Genomic DNA, 18,271 nt, shown 5'->3' with positions numbered 1-18,271 from the left:
CTCAAAAAATAAAAAGACTGACAGTCAAATACATTGAATTACATTTATATGTTCACAAAGCTTTAAATTATGGTAATTTTGGAGCATACACTGTTATACAATAATTTTGAAAGTTTACTGCAACAAACTTCACAAATTTTTAGGCCACACACACACATACGTACTTGGTAAATAAAATCGAAACAATATGTATACATGTGCATGTAATTAGAGCTACCTCATCTTGTGGTCTATCTTGCATTACAACAGGGCACTGCTTAATAGCATCAAAAATATTAATGTGTTCCTGTGATGTATCATCATCCTAAAGAAGCAACATATTGTGGTAGCCATAAAAATTATGTACATATATCACATACAGTATACTGTATGAGATATATGTACAAATATGACGTACCTCAATAGCAGCAACTTCCTTCTTTTCTACAAATTTAGACTCCATAGAAGGAAACTATGTGAAAATAAGTCTTACTTTTGTTAATATAGTGTAGATAGCAGATAATCATAATCATGAAAATAAATAGAATAGAAATAACAAGTGCTATAGCAATCTTTGTTGAAGCTGAACCTCCATCAGGAAGAGGAGGTGAGCCTATATAGATTGCAGGTACATAATGTCAGTGTTTAACATAGTACTTGTAACTGGAGACGTATCAACAATATTTGAAGAGGTACTTCCAATTCCATCAAGTCCTTCCCTGACAGAACCTTATATATAAATTATAAATAAATTAATAAAAACATTAATTTCATCTTACTGATAGTAGTAGAGATAAAGGAGTGAGGTAAGGAGGAGTTAATATGGATTATTGAATCATTGCTTGGAACTAAGAGAAAGAGTGATAACAGGAAAGGAAAGAAAGTGATAAAGAGATTAAGTGTACACTTGTATGTGCCATGCAGTGCACAGGTTATGATACTATTGTATTAATCACACGTCCAAGCATGATGAAAGACATTATACTTACCTATGATAGTAAAATTAAGAATATCTTTAGTAGAGTTACACGCAATTTCAATTGTGTAACTTCCAGGCTTTAATCCGTTTATAATTTGAGACACAGTGACAGATTTTTTATTGGATGGTAGTACTTGAAAGGAATCGTTACTTATAGTACCATTTCCATAGTCAATGGAGATGAGACAAGTGGCTGAACACACTTTGATGCTACATAGATACTAAACAGTTATTATTAATAAGTGGATACACAACAATTATAAAATCATACTTGAAAAATGATGTTAGTGCTGAACTTTCCTTCAGTTAAATCATAAATCTTTGTCTTATTTATTAAATTTGTAATGCAGACTATAAGAAAAATAGTATTATTAATATAAAGAAGTCTTTACCATTGTTTCGAAATGTTTCATTCTTTGATGATCGATAGTTTCCAACTGAGGTAATAATATCAATAAGTATTGTTGGGCTACAATTACTGATGACGCTCAAGTTATTCAACGACACACTAGTATTAGTAGTATTGACTATACTAGCACCGTTCACTAGAATATTATAAACTGGCTTTTCTTTTTGTAGTATGTCCTTAGAAAAGAATGAAGGAGGAGACCATGACAATACTCGAACTCCTGCATCATTGGACAAATTTACATCCTCAACTGATGTTATTCCTAAAAATTAGTATCAATAAAATACACATACAATGCACAATATAAATGAATAATGTAGTCAGGGTTTCCCCTGCTCTGCAGCTTCTTTTCAGTGATTGTAAGACCTTGTACTATATATAGTACATAGTATTTCGACATAAATTGCAAAAAATTCTCCATCTTATAATTTTTAGATAAACATACATGTATTTATAATGTGTAGTAAATTTGAGCTGACTACGGTCAAAATTAGATTTTTTACAAACTTTTCAAGTTGTTCTAAAATTGGGTCAAAGTCCCTGTACTGGGTCTTTGGCCAAATTTCACTAAAAATAAAAATGAGACTAGGAGAGATTTCTCCATTTTAATAACTTTTTTCTGATTCCGATCAAATGTTTTTTATTTTGAATTTTTAAAGTTGCTCCAAATGCCAAATATCTGCTTGTGCTTGTCAGGTCATGAAGCTTTTAATTTTTTTGTGGGAAACCAGGGCCAGGCTCTGAATCTAATTATGTATTGTTATATATAGCGGAAATTTTGGAGCGAGTTAAATTTGGCAAATTGCTAAATTTTGTGATTAAAAAATTTTAATTTGGTGAATTAGTGGCCACGTGCCATTGAGCATGCATATATTTGCTCAAAATAATGGATTTTATTTTGGCGAATGGCTATCAAAATGCTAAATTCACCAAATTCAAATTCAAAAATTTCCTGCTATACGGTATAATTTTTAAAATTATCCAAAAGAAACTAAAAAAAGATACCTGCTTTACAGTTATAATAATCTTAGAAATCAATAAGTAGACTAGTGACTAACCTAGAATGAATATTTCCCAGTTTTTAGCAATAGGCGTAGTGTATGTATCACAACAAAAAATTTCAACGCCAATCCAAAGCCTATCACTCAAAGGTAGTCCAGTAACAACAACAGCAACAGTCACATTATCCTCAGTGACTGAAAAAGAAGTCTTTAACCCAAATTCCTCTTCAATTTCAGAGTTTACAAAATTCCCATTGATAAGGAAATAACCACGAGGCACACTTCGGAGCTCACATCCATCACATGAAACAGTGTGGCTCAGACTTTTAACTGTTCCTAAGCTTACGAATACAATTTCAGTTCCTAAAACAAAAGAGAACAAATTATAAGTGTGAGCTCATTAAAGGGGAGTCAAGTGGTTTGACGAAGTCGCGGGCCAAGTTGACTAGTCCACCGACATCGACTTCCACAAAGACGGAAGGGGAAGAATAAGAGACTCACGAATCAAAATTCAGAAGATATAACATTAGTAAAGCCAGGAAATTATTTAATTTTAAACTTACCTTCTGTTGCTTCTGCCAAAAATATTAACATGCTTAAGAAGGCCTTCAATGCCATGAGTACGGCCATTCCTAGTAAGTCCGAGTCGTCACATAGATAATATCTAATATCTATGGTCTAATTTACTCTAATATAGATCTATCTATGGTCGTCATGCATGTCACGTAATAAACCACACCCATAATCGAGTTCTGTACACTTAATCATTTTTTGTTTCTAATTCATTTATTATCTACTGAAAGTCTGAAATATAGTGTATGGCTTGCTCAGGCTCGCCCCTTTAAATGTTTTGGCTGTACAATAATATAGAGTTCTTTACTCAGTGAGAGACAGTCTATCCTTCATCATCTTTGCTTCCTTGACAACAATTATTATTAAAATTATGACAAACATGCTGACAAAATTATAATCAGCAAACACGTTAAAACTTATAATTTGTTAGTATTACTAAATGAAGTACACATGACAAAAATGAGCTCCATCAAACAGAATGTACACACAATTAATGTGCATAATAATTCATTAATTAATGTACACACAATTAATTCAGTATAATGAATGAAACTTAAACGCCCACTCAGTGATAAATTTATAATCAAATCAAATAAGAGCAACTGAATGTGAATATGGGAGTGAAAATACTTACAACTTCTAAATATAGTATCATGGTGTGTGCAATCACATAAAGGTGACATGCTACACATTACAGGCAATAATGTATGCATAAGTACATGTTATATCACAATTATCTAATAATCATTCTGGTCAGCAATCATTTTGTTTCTCTTGAAACACTACTACTGAGAGTGGCAGTGTGTCTAAAATTATAGTAAATTTATTTTAAAATTTTATTTTATAACTATTATTTAGCTACTATCCTTGGAAGCTGTTGTAAAGAGAGAGGTGGTGGCTGTCGATTTTTCCCAAGCATCGCTATAAAGTGGAGACACTTCCTAAAATTTGACCCCTAAAATTCTAATTCAGTGAAATATTAATTCACCTTTACACTAGTGTCACTGCCTCCCTATGACTGTGATGCTGACAGTGACAAATCATATCCTACTGTCATTGACATGTGACTATAAATTGGCATGCAGCTATCAAAACACAAAAATAGACTAACAACAACAACAACAATACTATACAAAGGACATGCAGAAGTGCTCCATAAACCACAATAATTGGATTAATAATTACCTCAATTACCGGTACTTGATGCTAATGTGGTAGAGCACTCTCTGTCACATCACAGTGTTGTTATACATTGCTAACATTAACACACATTCAGAATTAACTTACAAGTGATGGTGAACGTAAAGGAACATGCTAAAAATAAAAGACTGATATCATGACAAGAAAAATAAATATTACCTCTGTCTATGTTTGACTAACAGTTTTTTCTTGTTGTCCTTCCTCTTGACAACTTGGTTGGTCAGGTGTTGGGGCCATTACCAATTGCCCATCATTTGGACATTTGGTAAATCACTGTCAAAGACCACTACCAAAGGTTGGGATATAGAAGTAGAGACATAAATAGTATCCATGCTAGAGCAGAAAAACCTGCAGTCACCAATGAAACTTGCCTATCTTATACTCTACATTTTTTACAACCTCCCATAAGTGACCACCTCTAGACAAGCACAAAATATATATTTAGCTGATAAACAATTAAACAAAACAATTAGTGTATTATATAGAATGCAATGAATGTTTATAATGTGGATTACACTTTCTAGTTTACAATACACATTCACTAATAAAAGAAGAAAAATAAACATCTCTACACATTTATGAATATGATTAATAATAATTGTTATAATTAATTGCATCAATTAGTTAAGTGATGCTTTTATTGAGCCATCAATAGCAATGTTTTCATTGTTCATAGCCTCTGCACTTCTGGTAGATGCTATCTTTGATGAAGTTGCTATTATTATAATTAAATAATAAATTTTATCAAAAAAAAATTCCCTTACATGTTGCATAGCAAGGTTCATTATGGTCAGAAGATGGGAGAGGTGAAGGATGCTTTAAATCTATAGAAACATAAATATTCATGAATCATCATAATTACATTGATAAATGATACCTGTTTCTTTTGATAATCTTTCATCAGAATCAGTAAGGGGAGGATTGGGTACAACAGGTACTTGTTTTGCGCTCTCCTAAAATAATCATTAAACAATAATAATTCTGCACGAACATAGCCTGGGGGACAGTTGTCCCCTCTTTTTAAAATCAAATTTAAAATTAGCTGCCTTTTGAAAAAAAAAAAAACAACTCATACGCAATCAAGAAAAGGCTTTCTACAGTCAAATCATAAAGCTGAAAACTGTTCAAAAAGTAGTAATGGACGATATATCAATACAAACAATATTTTACAGCATCAATACGTATCGGCATCAAAATTTTGAAAAAAATTAGATCAATATGTTGACCATGCCCACTTATTATTAAGGTTAATAAATAAAATTTTAATAAGTTAATGACGTATAATACACACAAGTCAATACACATGCATGAAAACATGGATGAAAACAGTAATAATAGGTATGACTCCATAGGTGTGGTCTAAATATCATATCAAAAACTCTATCAATACTCCCGATATGGGCTGATATCGATCAGTATCGGATCAAATCCATTTTGGCCAGTATCACCCACCACAATCAAAAAAGAGGTGTGATTATGGTCCAAAGGGGTGTGGTTTCAATTTTTTTGCAATACACTTTGTGGGCTTCCTATTTCAAAAAATCCTGGCTAGAGCCTTGTTTAACACAAATTTCTTATATAAAAACTAATCCTCATACAAGTACTTACAATGACATCAGTATTGCTAGCACCTTGTACGTCCATAGAAAGCTCACTTGAATCTGGACCCTATTATTATACATAAAAATCATAAATTTGGAGGATGGTAGTACCCCGCCACAACGTTCTAACACCGTGGAATTGGGATTCACTCTTGATAATTCAGCTACTACACGATTCCTGTCATCAGAAAGGGAAACTTCTAAATAAAGTAAAACAAAATTATTTTAAAATTAACCATTATTCTTATCCTTACCATTCCTTTCCTCACGACATCTACGTGTACGTTGGTAAATCAGGTAACCACAGCTGCTTAAAATACATAATATTAGTGCTATGAATGCAACAATGACACAAGAAACTACTACAAGCGTAACAAGATTCCCTTTTTCAGGTGAGCCTAGTATAATATTGCAGAGAAGACATTATGCCATTTATAACACAGAGCTTGTAACACCTACCTGTAGGAGATACAGATACGCTAATAGATGAGGAAGTTGAAAAAGTTTCACTACTTTGTCTGCCAGAAGTTGAGCCTTTTAAAAATATTAAATGTATACATGTAAATAAACAATAAAAATATAAAAACAATGTATTTCATCTTACTGCTAGGAGATAAGGCAGTGGAGGGGAAGCCTGGGAAGGATGAGGAATGAGTTTTGACAGCTTGTGAAGATGTAACATCATATACATTACTTGGATCTAAGAGAAAGAATTATGTCAAGAATATATGTGTTAAGATATTTTATTTAATTCTGGGCTACTACTGTGTATGCATGTGTGGTCTTAAGAAATGCCTATTTCATTTTAAAATATTTGCTTCATAAGGGAATGAGAATGAAATTAAACCCCAATGAAATATATATGCTGTATGGTACAATACATATAGTGTCTACAAGGAAGTTTTGACTTTTGAATGTTGAATTACTAATTTACTATCAATCATTATCCTCACAAAAGATTATTTACCTATTGGAATAGTAAGAACCTCTTTAGTGACATTGAAAGTCACGTTGATCATGATAATTTCAGGATCCAATCCAACCATTTCAGATATGATGACTACTTTTTTATTTGGTAATGGTGGTGATTGTGTAGCATATGTCCATACAGTCCCATTTTGAAAAATTATATAGGTGAAATATCTGAATCTGCAAACTTGATAGTCACTTTCAACCTGAGATAAAAACAGTTATTAAAAAAGGAAGACAATTGTATAACATGCCTTAAAAGTAATATTAGCATCAATTGTTCTTTTCATTGGAATATAAGTGGCATCAACTAATTCGACTGTATAATCTATCAAAATTAATAGTAAAGTATTAGTACTATCATCAAAAGTATTTTTTACTATTATTTTGGATGGTTATATTCTCTGTTGACTGATATTTATAAAGAAAAGTTTCAATGCTGACATTAAACTCCATCAAACAATAAGATACATTTAACCATACACTAGTGGCAGTAATGTTATAATATATAACAATACCATCCACCATTATAGTGTAAGTATAGACAGATGGTTGTGGTACATCCGAATGAAAATAAGGATCAGACCACAATAATAATCCATTGTTGTATCGTACATCCCGAGCTGGTGTTATTCCTAAATTTAACGAATAAAATAAAATTAATTAATTAAATCGTATAGATTACATGCATATAATGCCACATTTTCATGTGACAAGGTGATGTTAGGGCCCTAAATAAACATGGGACCTAATTTTTACTCATTTCTATGCTCCAAAATGGCAATAATGATGATACCGTAAGGCACCTTTTTTGAGGGCTTTATATGTTGTAATTCATGAATTTTGTTACTATTTTGTGAAAATAAAATTCCTTGAATTGATTGTATGGGCATGGAAAATTCAAATTGGGGATAAAAATCACAAAATTTAATACAGCGGATTATATATTCGCTAAATTTATAGCCCTTAAAAAGGCACCCTATGATAATTACATCATCATTAATTACAATTACTACTAACCTTGCACAAATATCTGCCAGCTCGATGATATTTCAGCACTGATATTGTTACCACATAAAAATACGATAGCAATCACAAGCTTATTATTTGAAGGAATGCCAGGAACTGTGACTTCCGCAAACGCATAAGATGGACAGCAATCAGTGACATTAACATTAGTTGTTAATGAATGGATTTTCTTTATATTATCGTTTATAATTGTCGAGTTGACAATGAGAGTAACATGAGGCCGATGACTTGGACATGATGAACTTTGATTAAAAGTGACACTGCTGTGTAAGGCCAATTTAGTTTTAAGTCCTAAAAATAAAAAAAGACATCATCATAATATTATCACAGAACAAAAAGAAAGATACAGTAATTTGCCTTTTTTTCGTACAAAAATTTTTTGTTTCAGAAAAATTCAAGTGGAAATATTTTCATCTTCTCATAGTGTACGAAAATTTTTACAGTCTGAAAATTTAGCTTCTCTTGCGTATACCTTGTCCTTTACCTACTGGTAACAAGGCCGCTATAGTAGTGTTTACAATTCTTGAGATAAGAGATTCTTGACCTGGCTGTTCCCCGACATTACTAGTATACAGATAGTACTGGAGATGCAGCAATGACCAATTTACGGATAATAAATGGAAACATCAAATGGCTACTTTTGTCACATGGTGGACTGTTTTATTTTATAACTCAGTAGTGAAGCAACTGATTGAAGTACAGCAAGCACCAGTGGATAGAGCAAGGTTAGAGCTGCAAGAAGATACCTACTTATCAGGCCGTACCTTAGTCTTTCTTTGATGAATTAGGTCACAAATTTTGGTTGCTCAAAAATTTTCGATTGAAATATTTTCGTCATTTTAGGACCATACGAAAATATTTCCACATGTACGAAAAAAGGCAAATTACGGTATACCATATAGCGGGTTTATTTTGAGGATAATAATTTTCGTGCTGTGTCCGGAGGTTCACAGAATTAATTTTCACGAACTGTCACTTTTCTGCCATCTTACACCATATTAAACTGATTTTCAAAGAATTTGATTTCGCAAATCTTCAAAAATACGTGAAACTTGTTATCCTCAAAATAAACCCATTATACAGTAATCATTTTACAGGACTAGTCAGAGAGAAGGTACAAATAAGAGAGTTACAAATAATAAAGAGGCACTGGCTATAATAAAAAAGGAGAGACTTGAAGGTGTCAGGAACTTGCCCTAACACCCAGGAACATATAAACATTGGAACACATGACAAAAATTAGACTGGGTGACAAACAACTTGAGTGGGCAATGACAAGATTGTTACTATTTATTATTATAAGGTTTTACAGAACATGGCAAGAGATGGATATCTTCCTCTCAAAGAAAGAGCTTACCTAAGGCTAAGGATACGTTTGCAGAGGATAAGATTATTACCCCCAAGAAGACGAATGAGGTAGAAAAGGCTCCTGCCATTGGCGTCCTAAGAGAAGCAAGACCTCGAAAGCTAAAGATAGGAGTGGGTGTGGTCGATGATGATGATAATATCTTGAAGTTTACTGAGGTCCGGATTTGGCTAGCCATAGATATACTACCCGTAAACGGGTAGTATATCTATGGCTAGCCAGCCAGCGCGGCAGCGCCAAACCATACTCTGAGATTACTCTCCTCTTATCTTTTCACGAGTCACACAAAGTCACAGTCACCATAGATAGTATCTATGCAGTTACACTATATTTAAAAGATAGTAACAATGCATGGGACAAATTTTGGTAATCGTGTATAGATACCTTATCCGATTTAAGTGCTCCGAGTCTGGTGCTATAATGATAGATATACAGCAGCTGTCTACTCTTGATACTACATACTGTAAAAGACTATGTTTTCGAGACTATCTTATCCATTGGTGTCTTCATTGATTTTTTAATGATGACTAGTGCAGTTTCCAGTCCTCTAAAAACTCACTCGGGCCATTGCCGGGACACAGCCTTCTAATCACTATTTTGCTGCATACCACCGCAAACGCGTAGATGCCAAATAGGCATAGAATATTAGCTATATAGTCGGGCGGGCCTGCCTACCTTGCCCTTACTTGGTTTACCACATTGTTCTGCCTTCTGTTCAGTAGCTATAGCAGCCGGAGGCGAGCGCTCTTAGCCTCTTACCAGATATTAGAGTTTACATTGTCAAATGTTATCGTCAATTGATTATTGAAGCAATCGAATCCGGTCATCCCGGTGTATATAATAGCTGCCAGACTCCTCCCATCTTGGCAGTCATTAATGGCTATCTACCTAGCTATATAGCTCATAGCTCAGCTCGACGCTCATACAGATACAGCCCTACCCTTTGCAGAAAACTTAATTGCCACCAGTCTAATCACGTGACTCCATAGTAAGTCTACGTCTATGGATAAATCATCATGTGACTATGCACCTTGGCAAGACAAAGGGCCACTAAGATATCACTTGGTCACACGACATGTATTATCCACTATGCATGTTCAGATTCACATGATCGACAGGCTTGCTTGGTCAAGCAACCTGAAAAGCACTCTATTATTATTATTATGCTTTAGTTATATCTATGATTCAACTCGCCGAATCCGCTCTTTTGAGATTTGATCCCATATTTTGTTTCACCAAACAGATTCATATAATGCATTATTAGCATGTGGCAGTACTGTCTCGTAAGCTGGGTTAACTTCAGTCCTTACTCTTGATGGCCTCTGCTGCTGCAATTCAACCACTATATACAATGTATTATACATTAAGATTCAATAATTGCAGCTTATATTTTTACCTTGTCCATATGCTGGATTCTCCATAATAGGCCCTAAAGACGTTTATTACAATGGCAACTTGGCAAGAAACAGCAATACCAACCTTTAAATTTTTTGTTCCTTATTCTCAGACACCAAGCAACTGATATGATTATCAGTAACATGAGTACAAGTAACAATCCCCCAAATGTTGATAAGAGCACTATTGAAGCTGATAGTGTTGATTGACTACTAGGGACTGAAGGTAGCACTATGTAACAATAGTAGATCATGTTTATCATTAGTTATTATATGCCTACTTGATATTGCTATGGTTGATGACACATAGAATGCATCTGTGGCTACATAAAGTAAATAAACGTACAGTACTAAATAATAATCTCTTACTATCAATGATACTAGATGTTATACCATCAGTACATGAAGAGCTGTATAGATCTAATGCAGTTTTAGTGGTTATAGTTAGAGCTACTTCTTTTGGTTGTACACATGACCATGGAACAATAGTCATGTTAGTAATGGCATATGCAGTTACAGTATAGACTCCATTTGTTGGCAAAGATATCAGTGTACTATTATCAAATGTTATATAAAATGATGCCTTCTTTCTACTAACAGTGTGTGTAAATATCACATAACATCCATCAACAGTTGATGATTCTTCATAAACACATCGAACACTAACTGATCCATTCCCTTCAGTAGATAAAACAACATCTTGTATACTATTAGGACTTGAAGCTATTGAATAAAGAATAGATAACTGTTAGACTATATGCAAGCAACTCACTAATGGTAACATTATCTTCATTTTCAATTATATTTTTCAGAGTATTTATTACACTGATCACTGCAGTATATGTTTTGCAAGGCTCAAGTCCATCCATTATGTACAATACATATGTTTCTCTCATGTCAGTTGCAATATTCTCTGGAGAATAGTATTTCTCAGCATCTTCCTCCCAAGATTGAATTTTGCCAACTATGGCAATGTCACAAAACCTTTTGTTACTCTGTATCTGCTTAAAAGAGTAACTAGAATTATTTCAACAATCTTGCTTACAAAATTTAACAGTTCCACATAAAAATATTTGCTACTAGTTTCATTGAATATTAGAGTATAGTTAACAATACTGATGTTGTAAACTATTATTGGAAAAAGCATTCACATGATACTATGCACAAATACATGTTGTCTAAACTTACCTCCATTGTTATCTACACTATACTCCATTGCAATTGACTGGTATTCATTAACAGAAGTAACAATACTGACATTAAACTCAGTGGTACAAGAAGATATATTCAACCATAAACTAGTATCAGTAATATTAGTAACACTGATACCATTGATTAGTACATTATATATTGGCTTTTCTCCTAGTGGTATATCATCAGAATAAAATGTAGGTGGCAACCATGACAATGTTTGCAAAGCAATGGACCATTGTATATCTTCAACTGTTGATACTCCTAAAGAAAACAGAAATACCACTTATAGTAAACCTTTTAAGGCTTTACACTCACCTCTAATAGTTAAAGTTCCACCAGATAGATCTTGTTGGAATGATGGTTCAAAGGAGTATATGTGGCATGCAATGTTGATTCCATTGTTAATAGGTAGTGCAGTAATTGTTAGAAGTGATGATAAATTTCCAGAAACTTCAAAATCAGTAACTGTAATATCACGTTGTATTTTAATGGAATCAGTTAAAATGACTGCCTGAACTCTCCAGAAAAGTTGTTCACCACTTCCTTCACAAGCAAAGTTCACAATTGTATTGAGAGTTGTAGTAACAGAAACAGGACTTAGAGTTATAACTATGAGAGAAAAAGGCTATAAAGTTGTTGCATTTTGATCACACATATACCAGCTGCTTTCACTGTCACCACAATCATCAGTGACATCAAGAAAAATCTTGTTTCTTCTCCCTTAAGCATTTTAATCTAATCAGGAAATTTGTATAGCTAACTGAGTAGAAAAACATAATTTATATAGAGTACTACTGTGGTTAATTATAATTATATTATATATATATATATATATGGATGAGTAAAGTTGATTGTACAGATATGATGTGTCTAGTGGATAACTCATAACTGCTGTAGTCACTAGTCAACAGGTCATCAAGCTGCAGCTCCATATTCATTAACTTCAATAGTTTATTTACTAGGCTAGTTTATTTACCATCTAGTCAGCAAAAAATGGTGAAACTGATTACTGCTCTGTTTTTTCTGCTCTTGATTGTAACTAATTCCTTTTCTCTCAATCTTAGACCAATCATTGGTGAGTTACACTATGGTGACCACCTCCCTTCATATGTATATACAATAGGTATTGTATCAGAGACCACTACTGAAGATCATTCATACATTGCAGCATCTTATGTTAAGTATATAGAATCTGCAGGTGCTCGTGTTGTTCCTATTATGTATCCATTGTATTATATTAATGGGAATTGTTTCATTATGTCTAACTACATAATGCTGTTGTGTTCACATCTTGTAGACTATACATTAGTATCCCCTCCTTCTAACATAATAGCCTTTTCACTTGTTCTTATGCTCCTCCTTATACTTTTCCTTGACGGTGATCAATAACAAGTAATAATATAACACAAGATGAACTGAAGGATTTATTCGGATCCATTAATGGGTAGGTGTGGCTCATTAAAGGTGTTAGTTATTATTATTATTATTAATAGGGTCCTCTTTCCTGGGGGCGGTAGCTCACTGGTGGAATCAGCTTATCTTGAAGTAGCCAAAACAATATTTGAACTTGCCAAACAGGTTTGAAATACAAGTATAGACACAAAGAGAAAATACTGCATTAACCAGCAAAAATTAGTAACAATTTATCCTATTTTATGCTCTAACAATCAAAAATTAGTTGAATATAATCCTTATTTTTAGAGACTAAAGGGTTAATTTGTTAACATTATGATATCCATAGGCTAATGATGAAGGAGATTATTTCCCATTATGGGGCACATGTCTTGGGTTCCAGCTGCTGTGTGTGTTACAGTCAGGGACTAACCACATATTGTCATCATTTGATTCTGAGGATTACAGCATACCACTAAACTTCACTGATGGTAAGTAACATTAGTGCTACAGTAGCTATGGACTTTGAATATGCTGTTTTCTTGATGCATATACATGTTCTTATGTTGTATATCAAGTTTGAACTGATTCTGATCAAATTAGAGTAATGAAGTTGCTCCAAAAATTTTTTCCAAGACAAAGTTTTATAATAATAATAATAAACCAAAACCATAGGTAGTGGGATAAAATAAAAGAAAATGAAATAAAAATTAGGATAAAGATAGGTTAAGTTGGAATAATTTAGTTGGTGACTCTGCCCTCAGAAAGAACAAGGTCAAAGTCAAGGAATAAATTAGATGGACGAGTCTGAGTGCCACGGAGGCAAAGAACGGCAGAGTGGATTAGAGCAAATGATATTTAGGGCTAAAAGTGTTGCTGTACTATAGTACCGGGATTTTGGCCAAATTTTACCAAAAATGAAAGAATTCTCAATTTTTATAATTTTTTCTGATACATATACATGTTTTTATGTTGTGTTTCAAGTTTGAGCCGATTCTGATCAAATTTGGATTTTTTATGAATTTTTGAAGTTGTTCCGAAATTGGGTCAAAGTCCCTGTACTATAGTACAGGGATTTTGGCCAAATTTCGCCAAAAATGAAAAGGAGAGAATTTTTCATTTTTATAATTTTTTCTAATACGTATACATGTTTTTATGTTGTGTAGAAAGTTTGAACTGATTTCGATCAAATTTATATTTTTTACAAATTTTTAAAGTTGTTCCAAAATCGGACAAAAGACCCTGTACTATGAATCCTACTTAGTAACGCTACCGTGTTACTAATAGTACAGGGTCATTGGTTAGAAAGAAGTCTTAATTTTTGGCCACACTGAGACAACAGTTTTATTATGTTTTATTTGTATTTTTATTCCAGCTGCAAATGCTAGTCGACTCTTTTCAATGTACACACCAGAAGGAATGGGCTGGTTGAGCAGTGAACCAATCACAATGAACAATCATCAATATGGAGTCTCTCCTGATGTAAATAAATAATAATAATAACAATTTCTTTATTATTAATTTTTTATCATTATTTATTATTTTAGAGTTTTAAAAGCATGTCTTCTTTGACTGAATTTTACACAATTTTATCAACTAATTTTGACAGAAAAGGATCTGAATTTATATCATCAATAGAAGGCAAGCAATCATTATGTTTATTTATTATTTATTCCTCCATTTTCTATTCTCTCTATTTAGCTATTCATTATCCATTTTATGGCGTCCAGTGGCATCCTGAAAAGAACACATTTGAATGGACGACAGCTGAATCCATCAACCATTCTTATCATGCGGTCTCCATTGCTCAGACAGCTGCTAATTTCCTTGTCAGTGAAGCAAGGAAGAGCGACCATCATTTCACAAGTGAAGAGAAAGAAATGGACTCTCTCATTTATAATTATGAACCAACATATACTGGGAAGGTATCTCACAGTTTTGAACAAGAATATGAATTTTGAAATGTGAAAAACTTCTTTGAATGTTGAATCCACCCAATCCATTGCCTATTTGCTATGATATTGTTGCAGCTGCTGTTGTTGTTTATTTTGTGGTTGTTTGTTGTTTATTTTTGGAGTTTGAAAGTGAAAATAATATGTAAAAAATTGCAAAGAAAAAGAGAACAGAGTGAGAGTGAGGTGGGTGGGAGTGTGTGCAATCTTTTCTTAAAGAAAAAATAAGAAAATAGAATCTCTTAGTTTAGAGTTTTTCTACAACGGGCGGAGCCACATTTACAAGGAATTTTAGCTTCTTCAATTGGAAATTTATAATCATAAGTTAATTCTTCACCAGGAACAATCCTAGAGAGAGAGAGGGAGTGATGTAAAATGAAGTAAATGTTTTTTTGATAAAAACAATCTCATAAAGGCTAATTCACACAGCACACTGAAACATAAAGTAAAGTGTTAAGTTAAGATACATTTAGTCCACAGTTACATGTACATGTACATGTATAACTTAAGGATAGTAAATGACTGATTCTTTCACTAACCGTCTCAGAGCAAATATCATAATCTTCTTCTGACCATCAACTGCTACAACTTTACTGTAACAATTCGGCTGAAGAGAGAGAGAGACAGACAGGCAATAAACACAATAACTATGGCAACCAACAAACTCCACCCACCTCACAAGAATGATTAATGAATCGAGCCATGTTTCCGGACATTGTAGCGTCCACCACTTCATCACTGTCAATACGAAACATGTAACACCCGATACCTCTACTCTCGTAGAACCGCTCCCGATAGTCAGTGAGGGTGGATCGGATTACAGTACCAGCATATTCAATGACCATATCACCGGAGTCAATCTCCTGGAGACAGAAGAGGCCCAGCCCGTGAATATGGGAACCAAACACGCCCACATTCTCACGATACATCCGCTGACACGCCCGGTAACGCATAGCAACGGGGACATCATTCTGAGGCTGATGACGACTAAAAAAGAAAAAAATATATATATATATAATAAATTATTATAATTTCTTTGATTACGTATTGCTGTTCCCCTGACATTCAGCTTGTATTACTGCCATGTCAAGTGCCTCTGGATCAGGTTTAGGTGGATCAGGCCTCCACTGGGACATTAGGAAACTAAACATGTCTGACTCCGACCTTATACTGGGGGGGGAGAGGATTAGGAAGAGAAGAGAAAATAGTAATAAAATATTAATTTAAAATAGTTATGTTCTGTCTTATCTTACCCATTATAGCCTTCACTTCTAGCACAGCCAGTTCTATTAACAATCACCCTCTAATTATGATAATAATAAATAATAATAAAAATAAATAAAAATAATAATAAATAAATAACCTTCTGTTGCCAGTTAGATATCTTCTCCGGTTGGTAATAAATGAAATTGTGTCTGGAGCATTTCTCATGATCGGGTAACTGCTCCAGCAGCTGGAGGACAAGATGATTGGAGAGTCCAAACTGATTGTAGACATTATCAGGAAAGAAAGGGACAAAGGGAAGGTCCAGTTTGTGTCTGGCATCTTGTAACTCACTAATCACTGACTCCCATAACACTAGGGGGAGGGAGGAAGGGAGGGATTCAAATTAATATTAATACAGAGCCAAACCCCACAATATATGTACATTAAAACACTAAATCAGTACACAGACATCACACAATAAAAAACAAACTTTAAAATGTATGTACATATACATGTACATGTACATGTACATGTATGTGTATATGTACATACAAAAAATGTGTAAAAAGTACACTAATAACTTCTACCAAAAATCAACACTAACATGTGCATGTACATATTATTATTATCATCATTATTAGGCTATATTCTTCTAGTTTATTTATTATTAGTTATTATTATTATTATTATTATTATTATTATTATTATTATTATTATTATTATTATTATTAGTATCACTACCTTTAAGATCAGGTCCCCTCCATGACTGCCCCTCCTCATTACTGAGCTCATACTGGACACTGTTCACACTATGAGGAGGTGACCCTATCTCCCACTGATTGAGAGCAGGTGAGTCTAATGGTAACACTGGTCTAACGGTCTCCTCCTCTTTGTGAGACTGTGGACAATGGACACTGGTTACTGGTGAGGGGGCGGTGATGGTTAGTCCAATGGCGAGGGTAGGAGGGGGAGAGGAGGAAGAGGAACGAGTCTTCTTTGGAATACGAAATATCCTCAAAGCAATCTCAGGATTAGACTGGAGAGAAGAAAATAAAAAATAAATAAATAAATTAAAAGCTCCACCCCCTTACCTTATCTGTTACATTATTATTAATTAGAGATGGACTTGATAATATCTGACTTTTAGAGGACACTGCTGACCACACCCCCTCATTATCAGAATCATTAACTTGAGTGCTGACATACGGCCATCTTAAATCACCAGGTGAAGTGGGTGGGGTTTCAGGAGTAGGTGTGGTTAAAGGGAGTGGCTCTTCCTTAGGAAGATCAGCTGATACTGTGAGAGTGTAGGTGATCCGTTGGGTGGGCGTGGTCAGGCTCCAGAAGAGAGAGGAGGAGGAGAAACTGTGAGGGACGAGAAGTGATGGACATATTGTATCAGAGAGAGGAGAGAGGGAGCCAGTGGAACGTATTAATAATGATCCTATGGACAAGGGAAGAGAAAGAGAAGAATAGTAAATGATTAATGTACAGTACATGTACATATACATGTATGTTAGTGAATTAATTATATTGGTGTGTGTGGGTGTGTTTAAATTGGCACAAACCTATACAAAAGCACATACATATGTATACACCACTGTATTAAAGGCATAACTAAACAGCCTGAGGATATTTCTATACTCACTGTCTGTCCATGTACATGTACATGTACATATTAATGAATACTCATATGTTAGTCATTATACTGTACCTATTCTTAGTTGAATGTTTTGTGGTGGAAATGATTTAGTGAATTTCCTCCCAGGCTTGTCATTATCAGTGTGTATAATGATACACCTGTCAACTCTCATGTCCTCATCTTTAACAGTGTCACTGGTAACAGGTAGAGAGGAGTGCTGCTGGCAATAGACTTCTTTATTACTTAAGAACCTACAATCCTTCTTCCTAGCACACATGAAGTGGTAGTTAGAGGAGCAGCTGGAGTGACAACAACCAACAGTAGCACCGTGTAAGTGACAGAGGTCACATTTCTGGAGAGAGAGAGGGAGGGAAGAGGAGGAGGA

General features: G+C 34.1%; 5 protein-coding genes and 1 long non-coding RNA gene across 8 annotated transcripts in view; 1 reads left to right on the top strand and 5 right to left on the bottom strand.

Annotated features, from left to right (window-relative positions):
* Positions 1-6: 6 nt before the first annotated feature.
* LOC109585389 (uncharacterized) lies at positions 7-3,082 on the bottom strand. 2 transcript variants are annotated; one of them, XM_020001455.1, is made up of 10 exons: positions 2,932-3,082; positions 2,426-2,731; positions 1,351-1,629; positions 1,230-1,309; positions 969-1,179; positions 759-827; positions 637-708; positions 473-592; positions 398-423; positions 7-304 (listed from the first exon to the last, which is right to left on the bottom strand). In XM_020001455.1, exons 1-10 carry the CDS (start codon positions 2,996-2,998, stop codon positions 140-142), a joined length of 1,395 nt encoding a protein of 464 aa, XP_019857014.1. In that variant the 5' UTR covers positions 2,999-3,082; the 3' UTR covers positions 7-139. The 2 variants fall into 2 exon arrangements, with proteins under 2 accessions (XP_019857014.1, XP_019857015.1); XM_020001456.1 differs by lacking the exon at positions 473-592 and having other exon boundaries at positions 232-304; positions 398-451; positions 2,932-3,081.
* A 435-nt stretch (positions 3,083-3,517) lies between these two features.
* LOC109585388 (uncharacterized) lies at positions 3,518-4,249 on the bottom strand. The gene is made up of 2 exons (XR_002186463.1): positions 3,930-4,249; positions 3,518-3,882 (listed from the first exon to the last, which is right to left on the bottom strand). It is a non-coding gene; the product is annotated as an uncharacterized LOC109585388 (long non-coding RNA).
* Positions 4,250-4,577: 328 nt separating this feature from the next.
* On the bottom strand, positions 4,578-9,904 carry LOC109585386 (uncharacterized). The gene is made up of 14 exons (XM_020001453.1): positions 9,491-9,904; positions 9,098-9,431; positions 7,732-8,031; positions 7,092-7,346; positions 6,966-7,039; positions 6,710-6,917; positions 6,347-6,442; positions 6,202-6,276; positions 5,997-6,140; positions 5,854-5,942; positions 5,750-5,809; positions 5,019-5,094; positions 4,906-4,965; positions 4,578-4,856 (listed from the first exon to the last, which is right to left on the bottom strand). The coding sequence occupies exons 2-14, from the start codon at positions 9,282-9,284 to the stop codon at positions 4,762-4,764; spliced, it is 1,719 nt and encodes a 572-aa protein (XP_019857012.1). The 5' UTR covers positions 9,285-9,431; positions 9,491-9,904; the 3' UTR covers positions 4,578-4,761.
* A 355-nt stretch (positions 9,905-10,259) lies between these two features.
* On the bottom strand, positions 10,260-12,477 carry LOC109585381 (uncharacterized). Its single transcript, XM_020001446.1, has 10 exons — positions 12,354-12,477; positions 12,010-12,303; positions 11,689-11,955; positions 11,546-11,628; positions 11,273-11,501; positions 10,870-11,223; positions 10,782-10,823; positions 10,586-10,732; positions 10,503-10,535; positions 10,260-10,448 (listed from the first exon to the last, which is right to left on the bottom strand). The coding sequence occupies exons 1-10, from the start codon at positions 12,421-12,423 to the stop codon at positions 10,339-10,341; spliced, it is 1,629 nt and encodes a 542-aa protein (XP_019857005.1). The 5' UTR covers positions 12,424-12,477; the 3' UTR covers positions 10,260-10,338.
* A 176-nt stretch (positions 12,478-12,653) lies between these two features.
* LOC100636296 (gamma-glutamyl hydrolase A-like) lies at positions 12,654-15,191 on the top strand. Its single transcript, XM_020001449.1, has 8 exons — positions 12,654-12,769; positions 12,818-12,914; positions 13,088-13,138; positions 13,188-13,272; positions 13,436-13,577; positions 14,462-14,568; positions 14,634-14,727; positions 14,788-15,191. The coding sequence occupies exons 1-8, from the start codon at positions 12,688-12,690 to the stop codon at positions 15,045-15,047; spliced, it is 918 nt and encodes a 305-aa protein (XP_019857008.1). The 5' UTR covers positions 12,654-12,687; the 3' UTR covers positions 15,048-15,191.
* The window catches only part of LOC100636799 (histone-lysine N-methyltransferase 2A-like), an 8,051-nt gene continuing 4,923 nt past the window's right edge, over positions 15,144-18,271 (bottom strand). The window contains exons 16-24 of one of the 2 annotated variants that reach the window (XM_020001447.1): positions 17,959-18,238; positions 17,336-17,688; positions 16,986-17,280; positions 16,402-16,616; positions 16,292-16,341; positions 16,083-16,208; positions 15,713-16,025; positions 15,578-15,645; positions 15,144-15,386 (exon numbers count right to left, since the gene is read on the bottom strand). In XM_020001447.1, coding sequence (XP_019857006.1) covers positions 15,281-15,386; positions 15,578-15,645; positions 15,713-16,025; positions 16,083-16,208; positions 16,292-16,341; positions 16,402-16,616; positions 16,986-17,280; positions 17,336-17,688; positions 17,959-18,238 — 1,806 coding nt within the window. In that variant the 3' untranslated portion in view covers positions 15,144-15,280. The remainder of the gene's footprint in view (positions 15,387-15,577; positions 15,646-15,712; positions 16,026-16,082; positions 16,209-16,291; positions 16,342-16,401; positions 16,617-16,985; positions 17,281-17,335; positions 17,689-17,958; positions 18,239-18,271) is intronic. The other variant, XM_020001448.1, reaches the window with a different exon arrangement.

Source organism: Amphimedon queenslandica, unplaced genomic scaffold (genome assembly GCF_000090795.2).
Source record: "Amphimedon queenslandica unplaced genomic scaffold, v1.1 AMPQUscaffold_13074, whole genome shotgun sequence".
NCBI lineage: Eukaryota > Metazoa > Porifera > Demospongiae > Haplosclerida > Niphatidae > Amphimedon > Amphimedon queenslandica.
The sequence above is the reverse complement of the archived record's forward strand: the minus strand, read 5'-3'. Positions and strand labels throughout refer to the sequence as shown.